This window comes from Arvicanthis niloticus, chromosome 22 (assembly GCF_011762505.2).
Source record: "Arvicanthis niloticus isolate mArvNil1 chromosome 22, mArvNil1.pat.X, whole genome shotgun sequence".
NCBI classification, from domain to species: Eukaryota; Metazoa; Chordata; class Mammalia; order Rodentia; family Muridae; genus Arvicanthis; species Arvicanthis niloticus.
The window spans coordinates 42,509,980-42,529,585 of NC_133429.1; the positions used below are offsets into that span (position 1 = coordinate 42,509,980).

Consider the following 19,606-nt stretch of genomic DNA (forward strand, 5'->3'; position numbering starts at 1 on the left):
TTACACTGTCATTGGTGAGAAATATATAAAAAAAAAAAAAAAAAAAAAACCACCAACAACAAAAACCCAGCTTTAATGCTCCCTCCTGAAGCTGGATGGGGCACTCGGACTTTTAAAATAAGGTCTGTATGTTTATAAGGTGACTCACTCTTTCTATATGTGGGAAATAGTTTTGAATAAAGAAGAAAAAACTTACTAATAAACTGAGGTGAGTGCTCACATATCATATCAGCAAAGCATTTTTCCTTTAACGGGTCGTAAGAGTACAATCTACTTTTAGCATGGCCAGAGACAAATTCTGCTGGTTATCCACACCTTTGAAAGAAGGTTTCCCAGTCAGAGACATGTTCCCGAGCATGAACAAGCAACCCCTGGCTGCTACACTTTTAAAAAAGAAAAAGGCATAACTTGTAGTACTTAATGGTGTTACTTCAGAAGGGGCATAAGATACTTCTAATAAACTGTAATCTATCTTCCCAATAAGCACTAAATCTTTGAAGGGGTTATGTAACTTTAGCTGTAGATCCAATTACTGGGCACACTAGAATACAAAGTTCAAAAATAAGACCTTACACAATGTCTGTAGATAGTTCAACAAAACAGTGAAACTTAAATCAGAACAGGAAAAACGTAATTCTATACATTTTTTTATCCATGCTATTCTCCATTAAAAGTTATGGAAGCTCCTGGGAGATTTTCAGACAACCCACAGACAACAGCTGCTTAAAAGCAACATCAGGGGTTGGCAGTTAAACCTGCTAATTCTGCAGATAAGAGAAACAGAGGCATAAGAAAGTTAAGTATTTTGAACACAAACAAGCTAGGAGGACACATTCGCCTGACCGCCACCCACAGTTCCTCTCAGGCCACTGCAGGACTCTCTTGCAGCACTACTGGGTGATTATGCAAATGAGCCTGCAATGTTTCAAATTGCTCTTCCTATGGGTGAAAAACCTCTGCGTTCAAACCATTCTCTTCCTGGCCCGCTAAGGCCGTCTGACACGTTCACATCAAGAAACCAGAAACAGGGTGCTGGAGGGATGGTTCAGGAGTTAAGAGCTCTGGGCTGTTCTTCTAGAGGACCCAAGTTCAATTCCCAGCATCCACATGGCAGTTCCTAATCATTTGTAGCTCCAGCTCCAGGAAGGGATCCACTACCCTCTTCTGGCTTCCATGGTCACTGTATAGACATGGTGCAGACATATATGTAGGCAAAATACCAATACACATAAAATATAAAATAAAAACATTAAAATCTAATATAATTTTTGGGAAAAAATCAGAAGCAAAGATGACAGTGAGCTTTCAATTTCCAACTCTCCCTTTGATTATGAAGAAACTAGAGCTCCATAGAGTACTCGTGGACGCTCGTGACACCTTATCCAATCTGGACTAGGTCCCGGGAGACATGGCCACATTTTCGTGATTAACACACTACTAATCTAAAAAAGAAAAAAGAAAAAAAGAAAAGCTTCTACCTATCACACTTGTTGGAATTCTCTCCAACTCCCACCAGGCCCAGAGTCTGTAGCCACCAAACGAGCAAAAGCAAAACAATAAACATGCAAATACAAGATGGACTTATACCGGGGCTCTCTCACATTCCACGCAGCACCGGTTCATTCTCCTTAATGACTTAAAGTTGACATAGGTTCTGAGGTCCTTTTCTTGTTCATTAAACAAAGAAACTGTAAGAGTTTGTTATGTCACATTTAGCAATGGCAGACAGTTATAACCAAGACAATGAGTGCTATAAATGGGTTATACAAATTTCACCTTAAAAATCACATTATAGGCCTAAGAATGATGCCTGAAAATGCAGTTTTCAAAGTACACCGTTTCTGTCTCCTCATCCTTGAGACTATTTAATAACATGGTCTCAGCTAGTATATCGCCCAGCCAGGAAAAATTAAAACCTTTTAAAAATTATAAATAAATAAATAAATAAATAAATAAATAAATAAAGACAGGTGGCCAACTGCTGTGACAGGATTTTGAGGAAGTTCCTTTTGTAAAAAATGTCTTTCAGTTATGGCTTAGATTTAAGAGAAAAAAAAAAAAAAAGCTAAAGAGAGTGACCCAAGGGACTCTGAATCCAGAGCGTCCCTGAGAAGACCTGCAATACCAGAAAGTAGATGCAGTCTGCAAGCTTTTTAAGTCACGATTCCCACACGTGCACTCTGCAAGCATACGGGTTCGCTTTCACATTCAACATTGACTTCCAGACCTTCATAGTGGCTTTCTGCTGTTGTGCATCTTCTCAGTCAACAGCTGCTAAAAGTTGTATCGGTGCAAGTGCTGACATTCCGTTTTATTTTGAGAGGGCGGAATAATTCGTCATACTCTATTCTGTACACAAGCCTGTCTCTCTATCTACATGCGAGGACCTGGGCACTGTCCTTAAAAACCCCAAATTGGGGTATACTGTTATCTGTAAGGGGGACCCTGAGAACACAGTTTCTAGGCCTCTGTTCTCTCGGGTTCGCCTTTAACCAGCTTCAGGTGTCATCAGTCTCTACAAGCCTCGGAAATAAACCCTCACTGAAAGGCTTTCTCTCCACTTTCCTTCAGCCATCAGTGCATTGGATACTCTGAGCTGACGCCAGGTAGCCACGCTTCTCCACAGTACAGAGGCCAGGGCGGCTAGCTCAAGGGTGCTGGAACCATTCAGGTGACCACTGATAACATGAGACGTTCTGGGTGTGTGTGTGTCTTAGTACAAAATGGAGTGCAGCGATAGTCGGCTTCATATATTGTAGACTAAGAAAATGTCAAAAATTATGAAAGACAACCTGACTATGGCAATGGACAGTGCTCCTAAGACACAGAGCTAGGCAGAGAACTGAGAGTACTCCGTTAGCATCCTCACCGCCTGCCCATTCTTGGAGACGATGAATGGAGGGATGAGGAGGCCTGTGAGACAGAATGTGTGCAGAACTAACCGCACAACTTTAAAGTTTTTGTTGTATTGAGGAGGCTGGGGAAGGAGCAGCCCCACCGTGCAGGTTAAGGGCATTCTAGACGCACTACTTATCTCATGTGCAATTAGAAAGGCCACGCCCCTTCAGCACAGCAGCTCGCACACAGAACGTCAGGTGCGTCAGGTGCCCAGTGGATCGCTACTGAAGCCTTATCAGGTTCTGTCTTCTTTAGGATGCTTTTCCCGTGTCCCTCCTCTGACGTGAGCCAACCCTGTTCTCGTCTTACCTTTCTCTCCATCTCTCCTTACTCACACAGGTCTCATTTCCAGTTCTGCTCGCTCTCCCTCCACACCCCCACCACACACACACACACACACACACACACACACACACACACACGGTTCCGCCACGCACTACACTGCCACATACGAGCCTACCACACGCTTCCACAGGAATGTCCTCTGGGCACCAAAAGCAGGAAAGATCTGCAGCTGCTACTTTTTTTTTTTTTTTTTCTTTTTTGTCTCGAATACAAAGCTGTTCTGAGCTCACATTCTCTCTCAGTCACCCAGGCGGGACAGTTTGCCAACACCTTTTACCTATCCCTTTCTTTCTCAGTATCTGCCTAACGATCTTAGCCCATTCACCGCCCCCCTGCCCCCACAAGGCTTCCCCAACCCCACTACCACTCCATAGTTTGGGTCTTTATTTCTTAACAAAACAAAACAAACAAACAAACACCTCTCACACTGCTTCCGAGTCAGTCACCCAATGCTGACTTTGCCAAGTCCACTCATCCTGTGAGCTGTTAGAAATACCACCTGCAACTCAACTCTAATTGCGACATTCCAGGGATCAAGAAACTCCAGTTTCATAGCTGATGAGGTCCGTCCAAATCTCCGGGCCTCTAGCGTTAAGGGTCTTGCATGCTCTGAACCCAGTGAAATCCTCCACCTCTCCATCTTCACAGTCCTGCTTATATCTGTCCCGGGCCTTCTGCATTTGCTGTGTCTGACATATAATATCATGTGCTCAACCAAGGCGGTTCCCTCCCCTCCCCTCCTGTGCCACCTCAGTTGATGGGAAAACTTCCAGTCTTTTACGTATTCATTCTTCACAAAGGAAACTGGAGCGTTGGTGGGAAAGCTTATGAAAATCTATGAAACAAACAATGATTAAGAAAGGGCAGTGCACCTGTGCTCCAGTGTCAAGGAGGGAGGAGGCGGTGGGCGTGAGGATTTCAGAACGTGGAAACTCAGTATATAACATGGCTGCGGCCCTGTTGGAGAGAGCTAAGAGCCTTCTCAGAATTATAAGTGAACCATGAGCCTGCTGCATAGTGAGCGCATACGATGGCACAAGGCTTTGGGGGAAGCTAAAAGAAGTTATACACACTATTAGATACAAAAGGCGTCACAGAGTCTCACGAGAGGCTGTATCAACCATTATGGAAAGAAAAGGCCCAGATCGTGAGCCAAACCTCATGAACCTAAATTCTTTCTATTTCGAATGACTCTGTCATTTACACACTCTTCATGAGTTCACGGGAAGAGCTACTTGGACTCAACCTTTTAGTCAGTGAATTCCTGAAAGCATGCAGCCGATGGCCTACAGACTGGATTGATGGCTATCCCAGGATTTTCACAACTCTGTCACATGCCGAGCTCATAATTCCTGAGTGTGACACGCACTCGGTTGACTCCTGGTAGGTCTCCTCAGCATACTCCGGCTGAAGGAGCCGCACCAGATCTAGTGCCCGCAGGTGACGTCACCACTTCTGCATACAGTGCAATCGAGAAGACATTACGCAGCGTGAAGACTAAATACCCGCAAAATCTAACACAGGAAAAGGCCGACTCAAGCTCTCTATGTGATACTCGAAGTAAAAGAGATTTTGGGGGAAATCTAGACCAACCACGTGACCCACACTGTGTGTTATCAGGTTCCTCCTTTGAGGGACATTCAATCAGCTTTGTGCTCGGGGGTGGGGGGTGGGGGGGGGTGGGGGGGGTCAAGGGACACAGAGATGCAGTGAGAGCGGCTGAGCTACAGAGTGTAACTGTAAACAACAAAGGACCCAAGAATGCGAACGAAAACAGCCAGAGACAAGGGAAGCGTATAAAGGCAAAGGGTAGAGACACGGACTGTTCCAGGCTTTCGTTATCGATCATAACCCTGGGCCCTAATGCGGTCGTCCGCGCTTGGCTTCCAATGGTCCTGCAGTGCGCTCGCTTGCCCCTTCCTTCCTTTAGACTAAAAGCTCAAAGCTCCTAGTTTTGGTTTATTCAGGTTTCTTTTCGTTTCTTCAAACAAGTAGCAATGAAAACCTTCCACAAAGTCAGCTGACTCACAGCTGCTCCTAGGTTTTTGTTTTTGTTTTTTTCCCCCTACATTCTCTTAAAGGCCTCAAAAGAAAATGTCAGACTGTTGGGCAACGGAATATACTAACAGCCATCAAGGGCCATAGTGAGCATTTTACAAGAATAAATTAGGCCCAAGAAAGAGGAGACACAGGGCAATCAGGGCAAAGTAATGAGATCCATGCCAGCCATAAGAAATTCTAACGAAGTCCCAATTCAATGGCTGTTCCTGCTCCTATCCAAAGGCAAGTTAACCGTAAAGACCTCAGGCTGGCAGATGGAACTGAGTCTTCACAGAGGCAGGATTATAAAGCAACGTGTCACTTGAGGGGGTTTCGATTGGAAGGTTCCCCAGGTGAGTAACCACAGGCTTTGAGGGGCAGGAAGTCCCGCGTGAACTCTAATGATATCTCCCCAGACCCAAAAGCCAAAACCAAGTTATCAGACGGTGTCAGAGGCTTCTGTTTACCTACAGAGGGCAGGCAGACATTTGCCAGTGACAGAGCAGCACCCTCTGAAAGTACAGGACTGATTTTTAAATGAGCTCCGATTGGGTATGTACCTTCCGTGAGAAGATCCTGAGGTACACAGCTCCTCAAAGCTGAAGCCACGCCCATCGGACCCAACTACAAGGAGACCAGTTTAACACGTGGGGCAAGTAGAAGACTGACACTCAGATGTCTGAAGGAATGAAGTGGGTGGCTCTGCAGGGTTATGCAAACAGAGGCTGTACTAGAGAATCCCGCAGTTGGAAGGCATTTACAGAGTAAGCACCTAAACTTTGGAACCAAACTCATCGACCAAATCCCCAGACACACACACACATATGTATATATACACACACATATATGTATGTGTATATATATATATATATACATATATGTGTATATATATACATACATATATATGTATATGTGCATACATATGTATATGTATATATGATTAAAATATAAAAGGGCTCTGACTAGATTATGATGGAACTCAAAAGCATTTACTAACTTTGTTTTCTGGTGGCTTAAAAATCTAAGTTTGCTTATTAAGTGAAAAAAATACATCAGAAAAACTGATGGATCCTAATTTGGGATAGTTTTTAGACTTTTTTTTTGTTTTTTGTTTTTTCTTCTGACAGTCTGACAACCAAAGTGCGGCTGGCCTGGAACTTGCTCTCCAAACGAGACTGACCTCAAGACTCATAGAAATCTGTTGGCCTCTGTCTCTGTGTGCCGGGATGAAAGGGTGTCCTACCACGCTCAGTGTTAGATATTCTTATCACTACAGTAGAAGAACAAGGACTTCTGGCCTGATAGTTTCGACATTTTAGCCGAACCATTGGAAGAAGTAACTTTAAAAATTGAAACAGAGCTTTGATTCAAAGTCTAAATGACGCTGTGTGCTGCGACCTTGGCAGACAGGCAGTTCAGGCACTGTGACAAAAATCTAAACGGCAAAGAGCTACTGGGTTTAGTATGAAAAATCCCAGACATCCACATAGGGAACTATTAAAAGCATCAGAAACTCGACTATCAGGTAGGAACAAATTTTTAGAACTATGTTTAAATAATCCAAATATAAACTTGGTGTTTGAACTCACTGGCAAGAGGCTCTGGCACAGTTGACTTTGGTCTTCAAAGGCTGCTTAACCACAAACATCAAGTAAGTCCACTTATCACACACACACACACACACACACACACACACACACACACACAATCATTCATTCACTCCCTTTCAGTACAATCTGTTCCTTATCATCCAGCCCAGCAGGTTTTAGAAATCCATTGATAAAATGTTTAGTCAGAATCTCTTGATTCCCAAGAAGGACTGTTTCGAAGCAGCCTCAGGATGATGAGTCTATTTAAAGGTGGGTCCTTTCTCAAGAACAAACAATGTGGGCTGGAGAGATGGCTCAGCGGTTAAGAGCACTGACTGCTCTTCCAGAGGTCCTGAGTTCAATTCCCAGCAACCACATGGTGGCTCACAACCATCTGCAGTGGGATCAGATGCCCTCTTCTGATGTGTCTGAAAACAGCTACAATGAACACATATACATAAAATAAATAAAATCTTTTTTAAAAAAGAACAAACAATGTTCAGGAACAAACATAAAACTGTAAACTCTATGACCCTGAGAATCTTTCATAGGTAACATTGTATACATTCAAGTACCTTTAGAACCTACTTTGTTTTTTATGCTGCACAGGGTGTAGTCAACTGTCAACTAACCTGTGTGTCGCGTCCTGGCTAGTCAAACCTCATTTTGACAATTCAGTCTACCCTACCGATAGGCACCACAACGACCACCTAACACCTCCCACATAATCCCAGTTTCTGATGATCATAACGTTTTGCCTTGCCAGACAAAATAAATCAAGCCTTGATTGCTTTACTCTGTCCACATTCAAGAGCCCCTGCAACTTAATATTTTCCTTAAAAAAAAAAAAATCTCCCCTTTGTACTTCAAATAATTGGTTTTTTGACACTCAGTGGAAAAAGGAAGAAAGAAAAAAAAAAAAAAGAAACCCTCCCTAATACTTTCCATATGATTCCAAGAAAAGTCTTTTAAGTCCTTATTGTTCCCACTTCAGAATTACCACACTTATCGCATAACCTACAAAGGCAGGAACAGTACTTTTTATTCAGATAGTTTGACTTGAAATAGCCCAGTGGAAAAGTTTGAGGAAAAAGGGGTGGGGTGGGGGGCAGCTGTGATGCTTGTCTCCACTTGAAAACAAAACAGAACCGGTACCTGCTCCCTGGGGTTATGCTGGTACCTGTTTGGGCCTATGAGCCGTCAGCCCCGTCCCGGGGGCGCCCCTGTCCCCAGGCCTGGCGACGCCTTCCCGGTTCCCACGCCCCGGCCCGTTATCCCCCGGCCGCAGCTGCGGAGAGGCCGGAGAGGGACGCGCCCTCGGAGTGGCAACCGGCGCCCCCGGCTACCCCACCAAGCCTCCCGGGGGACCCGCGCGGGGACGGCGGCTCAGGTTCGCGTTGGGGACGGCTAAGGTGTCAGCGCGGCGGCTGGCGGGGCGCGAGCTCTCCCGCCTGACCTCGTTCTGCGCTGTCCCTCGTTGGCAAGGCGCGTCTCCGGGGTCCGCCCGGGATCTACGGCAGGGGGATGACTTTCGAGGCTGAGGGGCGGCGCGGGCGCTCCCGGGACGGGGGTGGGGGTGGGGGGAACACTCCGGGTCCCAGGCTGACTCGGAAGGGTCGGAGGGCCGGAGGGGGCGAGGCGGGGGACTCACCGCGCGGCGTGGTGGCCGCGACCGCAGCTAGGCAGAGACCCAGGCAGAGCGCGATTGGGCGCCGGAGGGTCCGCCGCGCACTCCGGGGAAGACGAGCGGCTGCTGTCCGATCCCTCCTCCCTCCCGGCTCCGGGCGACAGACGGGGCGGCGGGAGGCATGACGGGAAATTCCTGGGCACGGGCGGCCGAGTCCAAATATGAGCATAGCAGACAAGCGAGGGAGGACGGCGGAGCGCGCTGGCCGCGGACGGGGCCCGCTGCCCGGGACGCCGCCGCCGCCGCCAACTCCCGCCTCCGGCGCCGCCTCCACCGCCCCGGGCCAGCCCTGCGGGGACAGCGCTTCCGTGTGTGGGCACCCGGGGCAGAGCCCACTCGCGGCATCCACCCGAGACCTCTACTCTAGGGTCAGGATGCCAGAGAGCAAAGGACCTGAGGGATGACATGTCGGGGTGGTGGGGCCTGTACCAAAGAGCCTGGGAAGTACCAGTTAAGGTGTGACTGTGTTCGCTCCTTTGCCTACTGAATACCCATAATACAGAGGACCACCGCCTGCGTCCCAGGGGTCGCACCTGAGGGGTCCCCACTACACCCACTGTGTGTGTCCAGGTGAGAATGTCCTTCTCACCCCCCACTGTGTGAGCGTGTGTGTGTGTGTGTGTGTGTGTGTGTGTGTGTGTGTGTGTGTGTGTGTTGTAGTGAGATCCAGCAAAAGGGCAGCCCCTGAACTTTTACTTGAACACCATATATGGAGTCAAAGCAGGCTGACTGGAAAAGTTTTCACTCCAAAAGTTGCTTCACATCAACATTCCTCGTCACCTTTACTCAATATTCACTCATACAGTCTCTCCTCCAACCCTCCCCCCCCCAGATTCTCGTATTTATTGCACACTGTCCAAAGAGGAACTTTGAAATATATTCTAAGGGTGCTACCTCTGATGGCCAAAATGTAAGCCCCAGATGTTTGATTACAGGCCAAGCGCCTGCATACCTGACTTTTCTTTGGCACTAAATTCTACGATTAATCAGATCCAAATGACCCTCTGCCTCTCAAGACAATGAATGTAATTATGTCTTAATTACTATAATATATATCCATACACACACCAAACAAATGTTTGACAGGATCTGGAGATGTGGGATGTTACACAATTACTCCTCAACATATTAAGACGCTGCAGAAGTGATTAATTGATACCAAACACGGAAGGGGGAAATGTCAAACAGATTTAGAGGGTGGGTTATTCTAAGATGAACTGGAGGCGGGTAATTTGGCCATCACACTGTGCTTGAAAATGCTTTATTTGAAAGTTAGTAAAACCTCATTTCCAAACAAACGCAATTCTGGCAAAGTATGAAGGCCCCACAAGCCAAAACACAGTGGATTTGTAATCGGCTGCTTCTAAAAGATCCCATGAATTACACCCAACAGATGGGCAGATTTCGCTTCATGTATTAGCAGTGATGGTGGAGCTACCGGCAAATGGCCTAAGAAAACTCAGACTGGGTGAACTATAATGGAGTAAAGAGGTGGTTTTGGTTTTTTGGGGTTTTGTTTTGTTTTTGTTTTGTTTTGTTTTGTTTTGTTTTGTTTTGTTTTGTTTTGTTTTGTTTTTTGAGACAGGGTTTCTCTGTGTAGCCCTGGCTGTCCTGGAACTCACTCCGTAGACCAGGCTGGCCTCGAACTCAGAAATCCACCTGCTTCTGTCTCCTAAGTGCTGGGATTAAAGGCGTGCGCCACCACTGCCCGAAAGAGTTTTAAAGGCCCATTAATATTACTATCCAGCTATGTACCTGGAACGCACAGTGGACAGGAATCGGAAAACTTGAGTATCCCCGTTCTCATCCTCCGTCCTTCCCCCTCCCCACCCCACCCCCGCCCCCCATGCTGAAACTTGTATTACATCGGCAGCCATTTTTCTCCTCTTTTCCCAGCAACGCCCAGCACAGTCCTTTCCCCATAATCTAAATGTTTAAAACCAAAATAAAATAAGTGCAGCCACTTAGAAACTTTAGATAAGAACTCTACATAAAGGGAAGCAAGCATGTTTCGAAGGATTGTGGCAATTGTGGCTAAGCTTAAAATATTTCTGTGCAGCGGCGGTAGGAGGCAGAGCAGTGACAAAGGCAACTCCACCACAAAGCGACCTGCGACCTGCGTTCATGGTAAGTGGGGAGGCTTCACCTGCCAACAGTGCCTTTAAATGTCTGAATTGAGGATGTCAAGGCTGGAAGAAGAAAGAAAGAACTGAATGGGTGTGAAGCAAATGGCAGATGTGAAGCTGGATATTTCACGCCTGATGCCTCATTTGAGTCCTGGACAGATACCTGCAAAGTCAGTATGTCTGCCTGTCTTGCAGTTATGAAGACACCGGCACAGAGCCTACCCCAGGAGGAGAAAGGTGGTGTTGGAATTGAAGCCCCAATCCAACATGCTAACATGGTCTGTTTTCTACACACACACACACACACACACACACACACACACACACACACACACACGGAGCCACCTTCAAAGAGGATGATGTCCCTTGAGTCCTTGTGGTTTTAAGTATCTGTCAGGCACTCAGGTTACCTCAGGAGGTAAAGACTCACATAGAAATTCGACCTGAGGCTTAACTGGCTTGCCAGATTATCCTTTCTGGGCTTTGCAGTTGTGGACCATACCTTTGATGACTCTGCAAAGAAGAAAGGTGCTATCCTCAGACCACTATCCCGTGAGATCAGTAACTTAGCCACTGATACTTAAATCATATATTCCCACGATGTTCTTCAATGCCTTTTCATCATGGACTTAATCACAACGATCTTACTTGGTGGGTTGGTTTTTTTTTTGTTTTGTTTTGTTTTTTTGTTTTTTTTTTTTTGTTTTGTTTTGTTTTGTTTTTTTTGTTTTGTTTTTTTTTTTTTTTTTTTTTTTTTTTTTTTTTTTTTTTTTTTTTTTTTGTATTTTGGAAAAAAGTCCTGGTGGAAATAATCACCTTCCCCCCCCCCCCCGAATGCTGGGCCAATTCTCCCATGGGACAGTGGCACACTAGCAAACATTTTACATCAGCCAGGCGTGTAGGGGACCTGACCAGTTGCATGAGCTTACTTGTCTGCTGTAACTACTCTTCTAAGTTAATGTGTTTGAGCTCAGAGTTTGGAAAATATAAACAAGCATAAGCAACTCTTGGGCAGCAGAGCCAGGCATGGCTGGCTACGGCTCTAATGCCTTGGTTTTTTTAGAACACAAGATTAATTTAATTTGTACAACTGCAGCTCCTCACCTAACAGCCTCCCCACCACTTACCAGATGCCTCATAATCAAATAGCCCATAGAGTCTATGTCTTGCAAGAGTCTGTGTCACAGAGCACGGAGTAACCTACAAGATACCACCAGAACCAGGCAGTGTCTCCTAGTAGTTCAGCCATGGCTAACCCAAAGTGGTCACATGTGCTACAGAGCAGTGTTGGTTGTGCTGAAGAAATAAGTAGGAAGTGGCCAGGCATAGCTTGTGATCCTAGGACTCTGGGAAACTGAAGCTGTAAGTTCAAGGCCAGCCTGGGCTAGACAGCAAGAACCCTTTTCCAAAAACCAAATAAACACCTAAAAGAGAAAGCAAAAAGGATGAAAAATAAAAACAACCAAACAACAACAACAAAAACCCACAGGGAAAACTAGAACTAACATTTCCTATCTTTAGACAAACATCTAAGCTACATCCTTGCTAATATGCTATTCTCAACTCCTTAATAAAATCTCCAGCCACTGCACACGTGTGTGTGTGTGTGTGTGTGTGTGTGTGTGTGTGTGTGTGTCCCATCCCCATTCCCCAAGGAACTGAATGGAAGCCAACTATGCTGCAAATGAAGAAGAGACACACTAGAAGCCCCCAGCCCGAGCAAGAAACCCAAGTCAGGGCTTCAACTCAATGACCTTTTACATATATGACCTTTTACATATGACCTTTTACATATGACCTTTTACATATGACTAGTTAGTAATCGGCTGGAGAGGATGTAACATTCCAGGGGAAATTTTTCTAAGTTTCTCAGATGCTAGGCTCCTATCAGGAAGGACAGTGCGCTGGGTCTCACTCCTAGTGACAGCAGGGTTTCATGCAGATGGGAGTGTGCCTCCTCTCTCGGTGCACTTAAGTGGGAACAGGTCGAATGCTCAACTCAAGGGACACAGAGTCAATACTGACGGCTCTGACAGATGCTTACATTTTTGTTTCAAATCCTCCAAAAGAAGGGTAGGGCCATGGCTTCTGGTCCCTACCCACCAGATGGTCTCAACAGGAACAGCCTGCCCCCAAATCCAGACAACTGCCAACCAGACAGAGGAGGCTCGATGAACATGAGCATGTTCCTTCTTTTCTAGATAAAATGGTTTGCCTGTATCTTGCACAGTACTGTAAAGTTTAGACAGTCGAAGCCCTCCCGCTTTGTGGCTTACTTCTGGGGCAATTGAAGCGACTGACATACTGCTTCTTCTAGCTTGGGCTCTGCTACAGTGAGGGATTGATATTTAGAAAGAGTTTCAACCTTATAAAGAAATAAGTAATTCTCCCTAAATCAGCAAAGATGCTTGGTTTTGGCAAGATACTACAACGGGAAAGCAGCTGCCTACCAATAAGCATCAAGAGATCAGGGATTGCCTTCTTGAAGGCAGATACTGATGAGAGACTTCTTCTTACCCTTCTTCCATCTTCCATTTGGGCTGTGCCCACAGGCTTCTTACATTCGGAGTACCGTAACTATTGTATAATATCTAATGTCTAATGGTGTATACTCTTTTCTCAGTTTCTCCTTAACTGCAGTCTGCCTCTGGCATCTGTTGTTCATCAAAGCAGCTTCATTCTGAGCCCGTGTGAGATGCAGCTGCTCTCAGCATCCGTGGCTCGAACTTTGGCATCATCAGATCGAGATTCAAGTATGGCTTCTACAACCTGAGATGCTGGACAAATTCCACCAGCTCCAAGCCTTAAAATGGTTATAAGATGGAACATAAAGGTTTGTACCATACATGATACTTAGTAATTAGTCCCATGTTAGGACGGGTTAAGACCACAATAAATGTGTCTTAGTCGGTGTCCCATTGCTGTAAAGAGACACCACAACCACAACTCTTTTTTTTTTTTTTTTCGAGACAGGGTTTCTCTGTATAGCCTTGGCTGTCCTGGAACTCACTCAGTAGACCAGGCTGGCCTCGAACTCAGAAATCCGCCTGCCTCTGCCTCCCAAGTGCTGGGATTAAAGGCGTGCACCACCACCGCCCGGCCACAACCACAACTCTTATACATAAAAATATGTAGTTGGGGCTGGCTTCTAGGTTCAGAGGTTTAGCTTGTTATCATGGCTGGAAGCCTGGAGGCAGGCATGGTGCTGGAGAAGAAACTGAGAAGAGAGAGTGAGCCACTGGGCCTGGCTTGAGCTTCTGAAACCTCAAAGCCCACCCCCAGTAGCATACTTCTTCCAACAAGGCTACACCCACTCCAACAAGGCCACACCTACTCCAACAAGCCACACCCACTCCAACAAGGCCACACTTACTCCAACAAGACCACACCTATTCCAACAAGGCCACACCTACTCCAACAAGACCACACCTATTCCAACAAGGCCACACCTACTCCAACAAGACCACACCTACTCCAACAAGGCCACACCTACTCCAACAAGCCACATCTACTCCAAAAAGCTGCATGTCCTAATCCTTTCAAATAATGCCATTCCCTATGAGCCTGTGGGGGCCACTTTCATTCAAACCACCACAAAATCTCAATACAACATTATTATTATTAATCTTTATCATTTCCTACCAACCTGCAATCAATACAAAACACACTTTATCTTTAAACCTTATCTGATTGGATTTCCTGTCTTAGGTGACTCAGGTTTTTTTCACAGCTCATGGTCCTACATTTGTATTTAAACATCACCATTCAGGAAAACTGGTCATGTTTAACAATTTCCTAACACATTTATTACAATTTTACTTTTTACAATATATTGAAAATTACTAACCATGATTCTTTTGAAATGTTTTAACTTCCTCAAAGTAATCAGAAGCCTGCAGTCATATTTGAATATTCAAACTGGTTTGTGAAAATTGCTTGTCATCAAAACATATGGTGCGACTTAAAAAAAAAAAAAATCTCCAAAAGAAATGGCCTCTCCCAGTCATTTGCTTATATTTGCAGAATGCTTGCTGACGTACAAAATATACCATAAACACAATAAACTGGCAAAAGGTTTAGTTTGTTAATTAAGAAAATAAGGCTCCGGGAGGGTGTTGCTAAAACCATTTGGGGAGGAATATTGAAAGGCCCCGAAGAAGTAAAGGATCAAGCTAGGAAACACAGAGAGAGGAGAGAGAGGAGGCTGCCGACCACGAGGCTGCCACGGGCCACTTCAGAAGCACGAGTGGCAAGATCTGTGACAAGCTGCTTTGGGGTGGCGAGGCTGATAGAAAGACATGTGTGCTAGTGACATTCTGGGTGGCTTTAGGGTCTGAGGAACGGTTCACCTGAAGTGTAAAAGCAGTAAATATAGAGATCAAGCTTGCCCTATGGGTGGGTAGCTACCCTATGGACCAGTAGTATAGTGTAAACAGAGCATGTCATGTACATGTCTCCCCTATAGAAGAATATACTGGGCTGTGTGGAGTCACCCGTCCAGCCCAGGGTCCTGTCAGCAGCCAGATGTGGCTAATGGGGAGGGATGGCCACAGCTGGCAGCCTTGAGTGTACAGAACCCCCGAGAGTCAGCGGCAATGACAGAGAAAAAGTGTGACCGTTCTGCCCAGGCCCCTAGCCAGGCCAAGCAGTGCAAGCTGACCCACCAAGCCCACTGGAGGCAGGGAGATGAGTACCAGCCCCACCCCACAGTAGTGTCCCAGGATGAGGAAGCAGGGTGGCTCCTGAGGAGTGACTGTAGATTCTGGAAGGCTCGATGAGGTACTACTGTCCCCTATCCATGCCTCTGTTTCCAACACTGATCTGTGTGGAAACAAATGATACTAGCTAATTAAAAAAAAATCTCCTCAGCTCCTGAACTTCAAGACTAATTGGCACTTGTTTGAAGTGTATGGTAGCGGGCCTTCAGAAACTGTGCCAACTCTCTGGGGTTTGTTTTTGTTTTTGTTTTTGTTTTTTTGTTTTTTTAATGCATGAGTACACTACCATTGCTCTCTCCATAGACACCAGAAGAGGGCGCTAGATCCCACTACAAATGGTTGTGAGCCACCATGTGGTTGCTGGGAATTGAACTCACGACCTCTGGAAGAATAGTCGGTGCTCTTAACTGCTGAGCCATCTCTCCAGACCATTTCTCTGTTTTTGTTTGTTTGGGGTTTTTTTGTTGTTGTTGTTTTTGTTTTTTTAAGTTTCAATTTTTAATACTGTTGCATGAAAAAAATTCCTAATACCAGGGGCAGGTCACCTTCCTGTAAGGTGTTGTCCAGGGAGGAACCTGAGGTCTGTCACATAACAGAAGTCATTCTTGCACACCAGAAGTGAGCGGTAAGCCCCTGCTGCTGAAGACACCACATGCTTCCGCAGCAGCAGGGAAGATCAGGCTGGGGGTGAGGGGGAAGCTCCATCCCTGACTGCTGGCTTTTATAGTTTGAGGAAATGCCGGGTAAGACAATGGGGAAGGATGGTCACGGATGGTCCTGCTACACTAACACTACTGCATTCGTTACTTTTCTGTGGCTGTGATAAAATAGCCGTGGCCAAAGCAACTTATAGAAGAAAAAGGTTCTTTTGGACTTACAGTTCAGTTCCGCTGAGCAGAGGCAGCTGGCTTCTGTTATGTGGGTGGTGGGAACAGCAGCTGGGGGGGGGGGGGGTGCTCACATAACCAACTGTAAGAAGGAAAAACTAGTGACCTAACCTGAAATGGCACGAGTCTCTGGAAATCTCAAAGCCTGCTCCCAGTCATGTACTTCCCAGCTGGGGATCAAGTATTCAAACGTCAGGCTTGTGGGGGACATCACACTCAGATCACAGCCACCAGCATACCAGACAAGACATGCCTGCAACCATAGTGGTATAGCTGTTAAAAGCACAACCAACTGCTTTCTCATTGGTAGAAGGGACCCGCTAGGAAGGGGAGCTCACGTTCAGTACTGTACGCCAGGGCAACTACTTGAAGCTGGGGAGGTAAAAGGCTCCAGTGGGGGAGAAAGAGTGGCTATCGTTTTAAACACATATGACAGGCTTCTCAAATTGCCTTTTGTGTTTATGGATATTTGTGTGTATGCTCATAGTTCACTGCAGCTGTCAGCCTGAGTCACAGACGAAAGCCCTTTTGGTTTTAGTAGGCAGTGGTTGCTATTGCGACACAACTTGTCGCATTGCCTATAAGTATCTTGTAGGATAACAGCTCAGTTTTCGCCCATAAATGATTAAACATATGTTTTATTTATATGTGTGTGTGCGTGCACGCACACATGTATGCATGTATGTGTCTTTGTATGTATGTATTAGCCACCAATACTCAGGGATCACCACAGAAGACAGAGCATTGAATCCAAAAGCCACAGGAAGGAATGGAATGTTGCCCCGCTCTCTACTTTCCTCCAAATTGAAATATTCCTTTTCAGAAGGAACCTTGTTTGACTCAGGAACTAACAGATACCTGAAGACTTCGGAGGTTCATTAAGGTTTGGATCATTTGTCTTTGGAGACAGAGTCTCATACAGCCTAGGCTGGCCTTGAATTTGCTATGCAGCTGAGGATGGCTTCAAACTCCTGATCCTCCTGCCTCTGGCTCCCTGATGTGTGTGTGCTACCATGTATGGAAGGACTCAAATTATGTTTTTAAAGGTGTGTGTGTGTGTGTGTGTGTGTGTGTGTGTGTGTGTACATGAGTGCAGGTGCCTGCGGTGGCCAAAAACAAGCATTAGACCCTCCAGAGCCAGAGTTTCAGATGACTGTAAACCTCCTGATATGGGAACTGGGAATTGAACTCTGGTCCTCTGCAAGAACAATAAGTGTTTCTCCAGCCACATATGAACACTTAACTATTGCTGGGGAAGCAGAGACTCTTTAGCAGAGCTGCATGCAGGGTGGACTGCACCACAGATGTAACCATCTGAGTCTGCAGCCGTTAGTTCTAGGCTCTGCTTTTCTGTAGTGTGGCTGCCTTTGAGTCATCCGCGTTCCTGTTAATAACCTCAATAAACTCCTTTGTTCACCAAACCTCAACTCGGGAAGAAAATTTTCTTTGGTCTGTCAGTGCTTTATCTGGGATGAATAGACATTTATTCATGTCTCTCCCCCCAAAAGTCAATTACACAAATGTTTGTTATCTCTTAAAGCTGGCTGTCATAAAAGTTGAGCAATAAACTTGTAAGCAGCAGCACGCTATTCAAGATCCGTGGCATGTGACAGTCATGTATGACTTTGCAATCTATTGTACTTCACTGGGATTTCATTTGTATCTTAAATGAATACCTGTCTCATCTGTTCTGTAAAGATGCTGGAAGTGACGTTAACTTAAATAAAGGGGACTTTGAAACTACTGATACCTGAAGAAACTCATGGCTAAGGTTGGTTGTGTTTTTCTAAATCTGCCTTTTCTTTGAATAAGCCAACATTCTTTATATATCTTAAAAATGCTTCTGTAAGAGTCTTGATACAGGGGCTGGAGAGATGGTTCAGTGGCTAAGTGCACTGAGTGCTCTTCCAAAGGTCCTGAGTTCAATTCCCAGGAACACATTCTGCACATGGTGGTTCACAACCATTTGTCATGGGATCCAATGCCCTCTTCTGAAGACAGCGTACTCTGTGTCTGAGAAGACAGTGTCTTCTGTGTCTGAAGACAGCGACAGCATACTCACATACATAAAAATCTTTTTAAAATTATTTTTTAAAAAATCTGCTACAGATTAAATTAGATATTTGTGCATACATGGGTAATATAAGACGCAAGGCCTGGTGATCAGAAGTCACTTTGTTGGCTGCAGATGTGGTTCAGTCAGTTAAATGCCTGTTGTGCAAGCCAGGTATGAAGACATGAGATCAGAGTCCTGGCACCCGCGTAAGAGCCAGGTGCAGAGGCATGCATTTGTAATCCTCATGCTGCAGGCGGGGTGCGGGACAGATAGTACATCTCGAGTTCATTGGCCAGCGAGCCTAGGTGAATCAAGTTCTAAGATCTTGAGACCCTATCTCAAAAGTAAGTTGGCCACTAATCATGGTTGACAACTGACATTGACTTTTGACCTCTACATATCACACACACATACACACACAGTGAGAGAGAGAAAGAGAGAGAGGGAGCGAGGGAGAGAAAGAGGGAGGGAGGGAGGGAGGGAGAGAGAGAGAGAGAGAGAGAGAGAGAGAGAGAGAGAGAGAGAGGAGTGTTGGGAAGCTGCCTGGGCAGCTGTTGGAGAAACCAGAACGTAAAATGTATCAGTGAGACTAAAAGAACAATAGAAAGATACACAGAAATATAGTTAGCAGATATAACATAGACTACGCACATACATTTGTATCTTGGATACAGCAAATCATTTTGAGGATGCGTATGTCTGCAGCATCCTACGGAGAGTACTTAAACACCCAGGATGCATCTGAAAGCAGCTTTTCTCCTTGACCAACTCTGCAGTCACTGAGATACTCAGTAACTGCACTCCCACACCCGGGTCTGTGTTTCTATCGGGCGCATTCATTTTCCTCTAAAGACCCATCTATTTTCCAGTCAAGTATGTGATTCAGTAACATTATGGCTGTATACCTGTTGGGGGGTGGGGGACAGGAAGTATGTGATTCAGTAACATTATGGCTGTACACCTGTTGGGGGGGTGGGGACAGGAAGTATGTGATTCAGTAACATTATGGTTGTATACCTGTTGGGGGGGGTGGGGGACAGGATCTTATTATGTCAGACTGGTCTGTAATCCTACGAGTAGGCTTGCTTCAGCTCCTCAGTTATGGGATTGCAGCTTTGTTCCACTGAAAACTATTTTGATACTGTACTATATGGTCTGAGAGGACTGTGTGTGCATATGTACACTCAGTGTATTGGCTAATTGCTAATTAGCAAGGGACCAAGGGACAGAGTGACCCAATTCCTACTGGAGACATCGACA

At 45.6% G+C, this 19,606-nt stretch overlaps 1 protein-coding gene across 1 annotated transcript in view; it reads right to left on the reverse strand.

Moving 5' to 3' along the window:
• Positions 1-8,776, reverse strand: part of Msrb3 (methionine sulfoxide reductase B3) — a 114,873-nt gene extending 106,097 nt beyond the window's left edge. Inside the window, exon 1 of the mRNA XM_076920347.1 lies at positions 8,524-8,776. Within this exon, the coding sequence (XP_076776462.1) occupies positions 8,524-8,728 (205 nt within the window). The 5' untranslated portion in view covers positions 8,729-8,776. The remainder of the gene's footprint in view (positions 1-8,523) is intronic.
• Between the last annotated feature and the right edge of the window lie 10,830 nt (positions 8,777-19,606).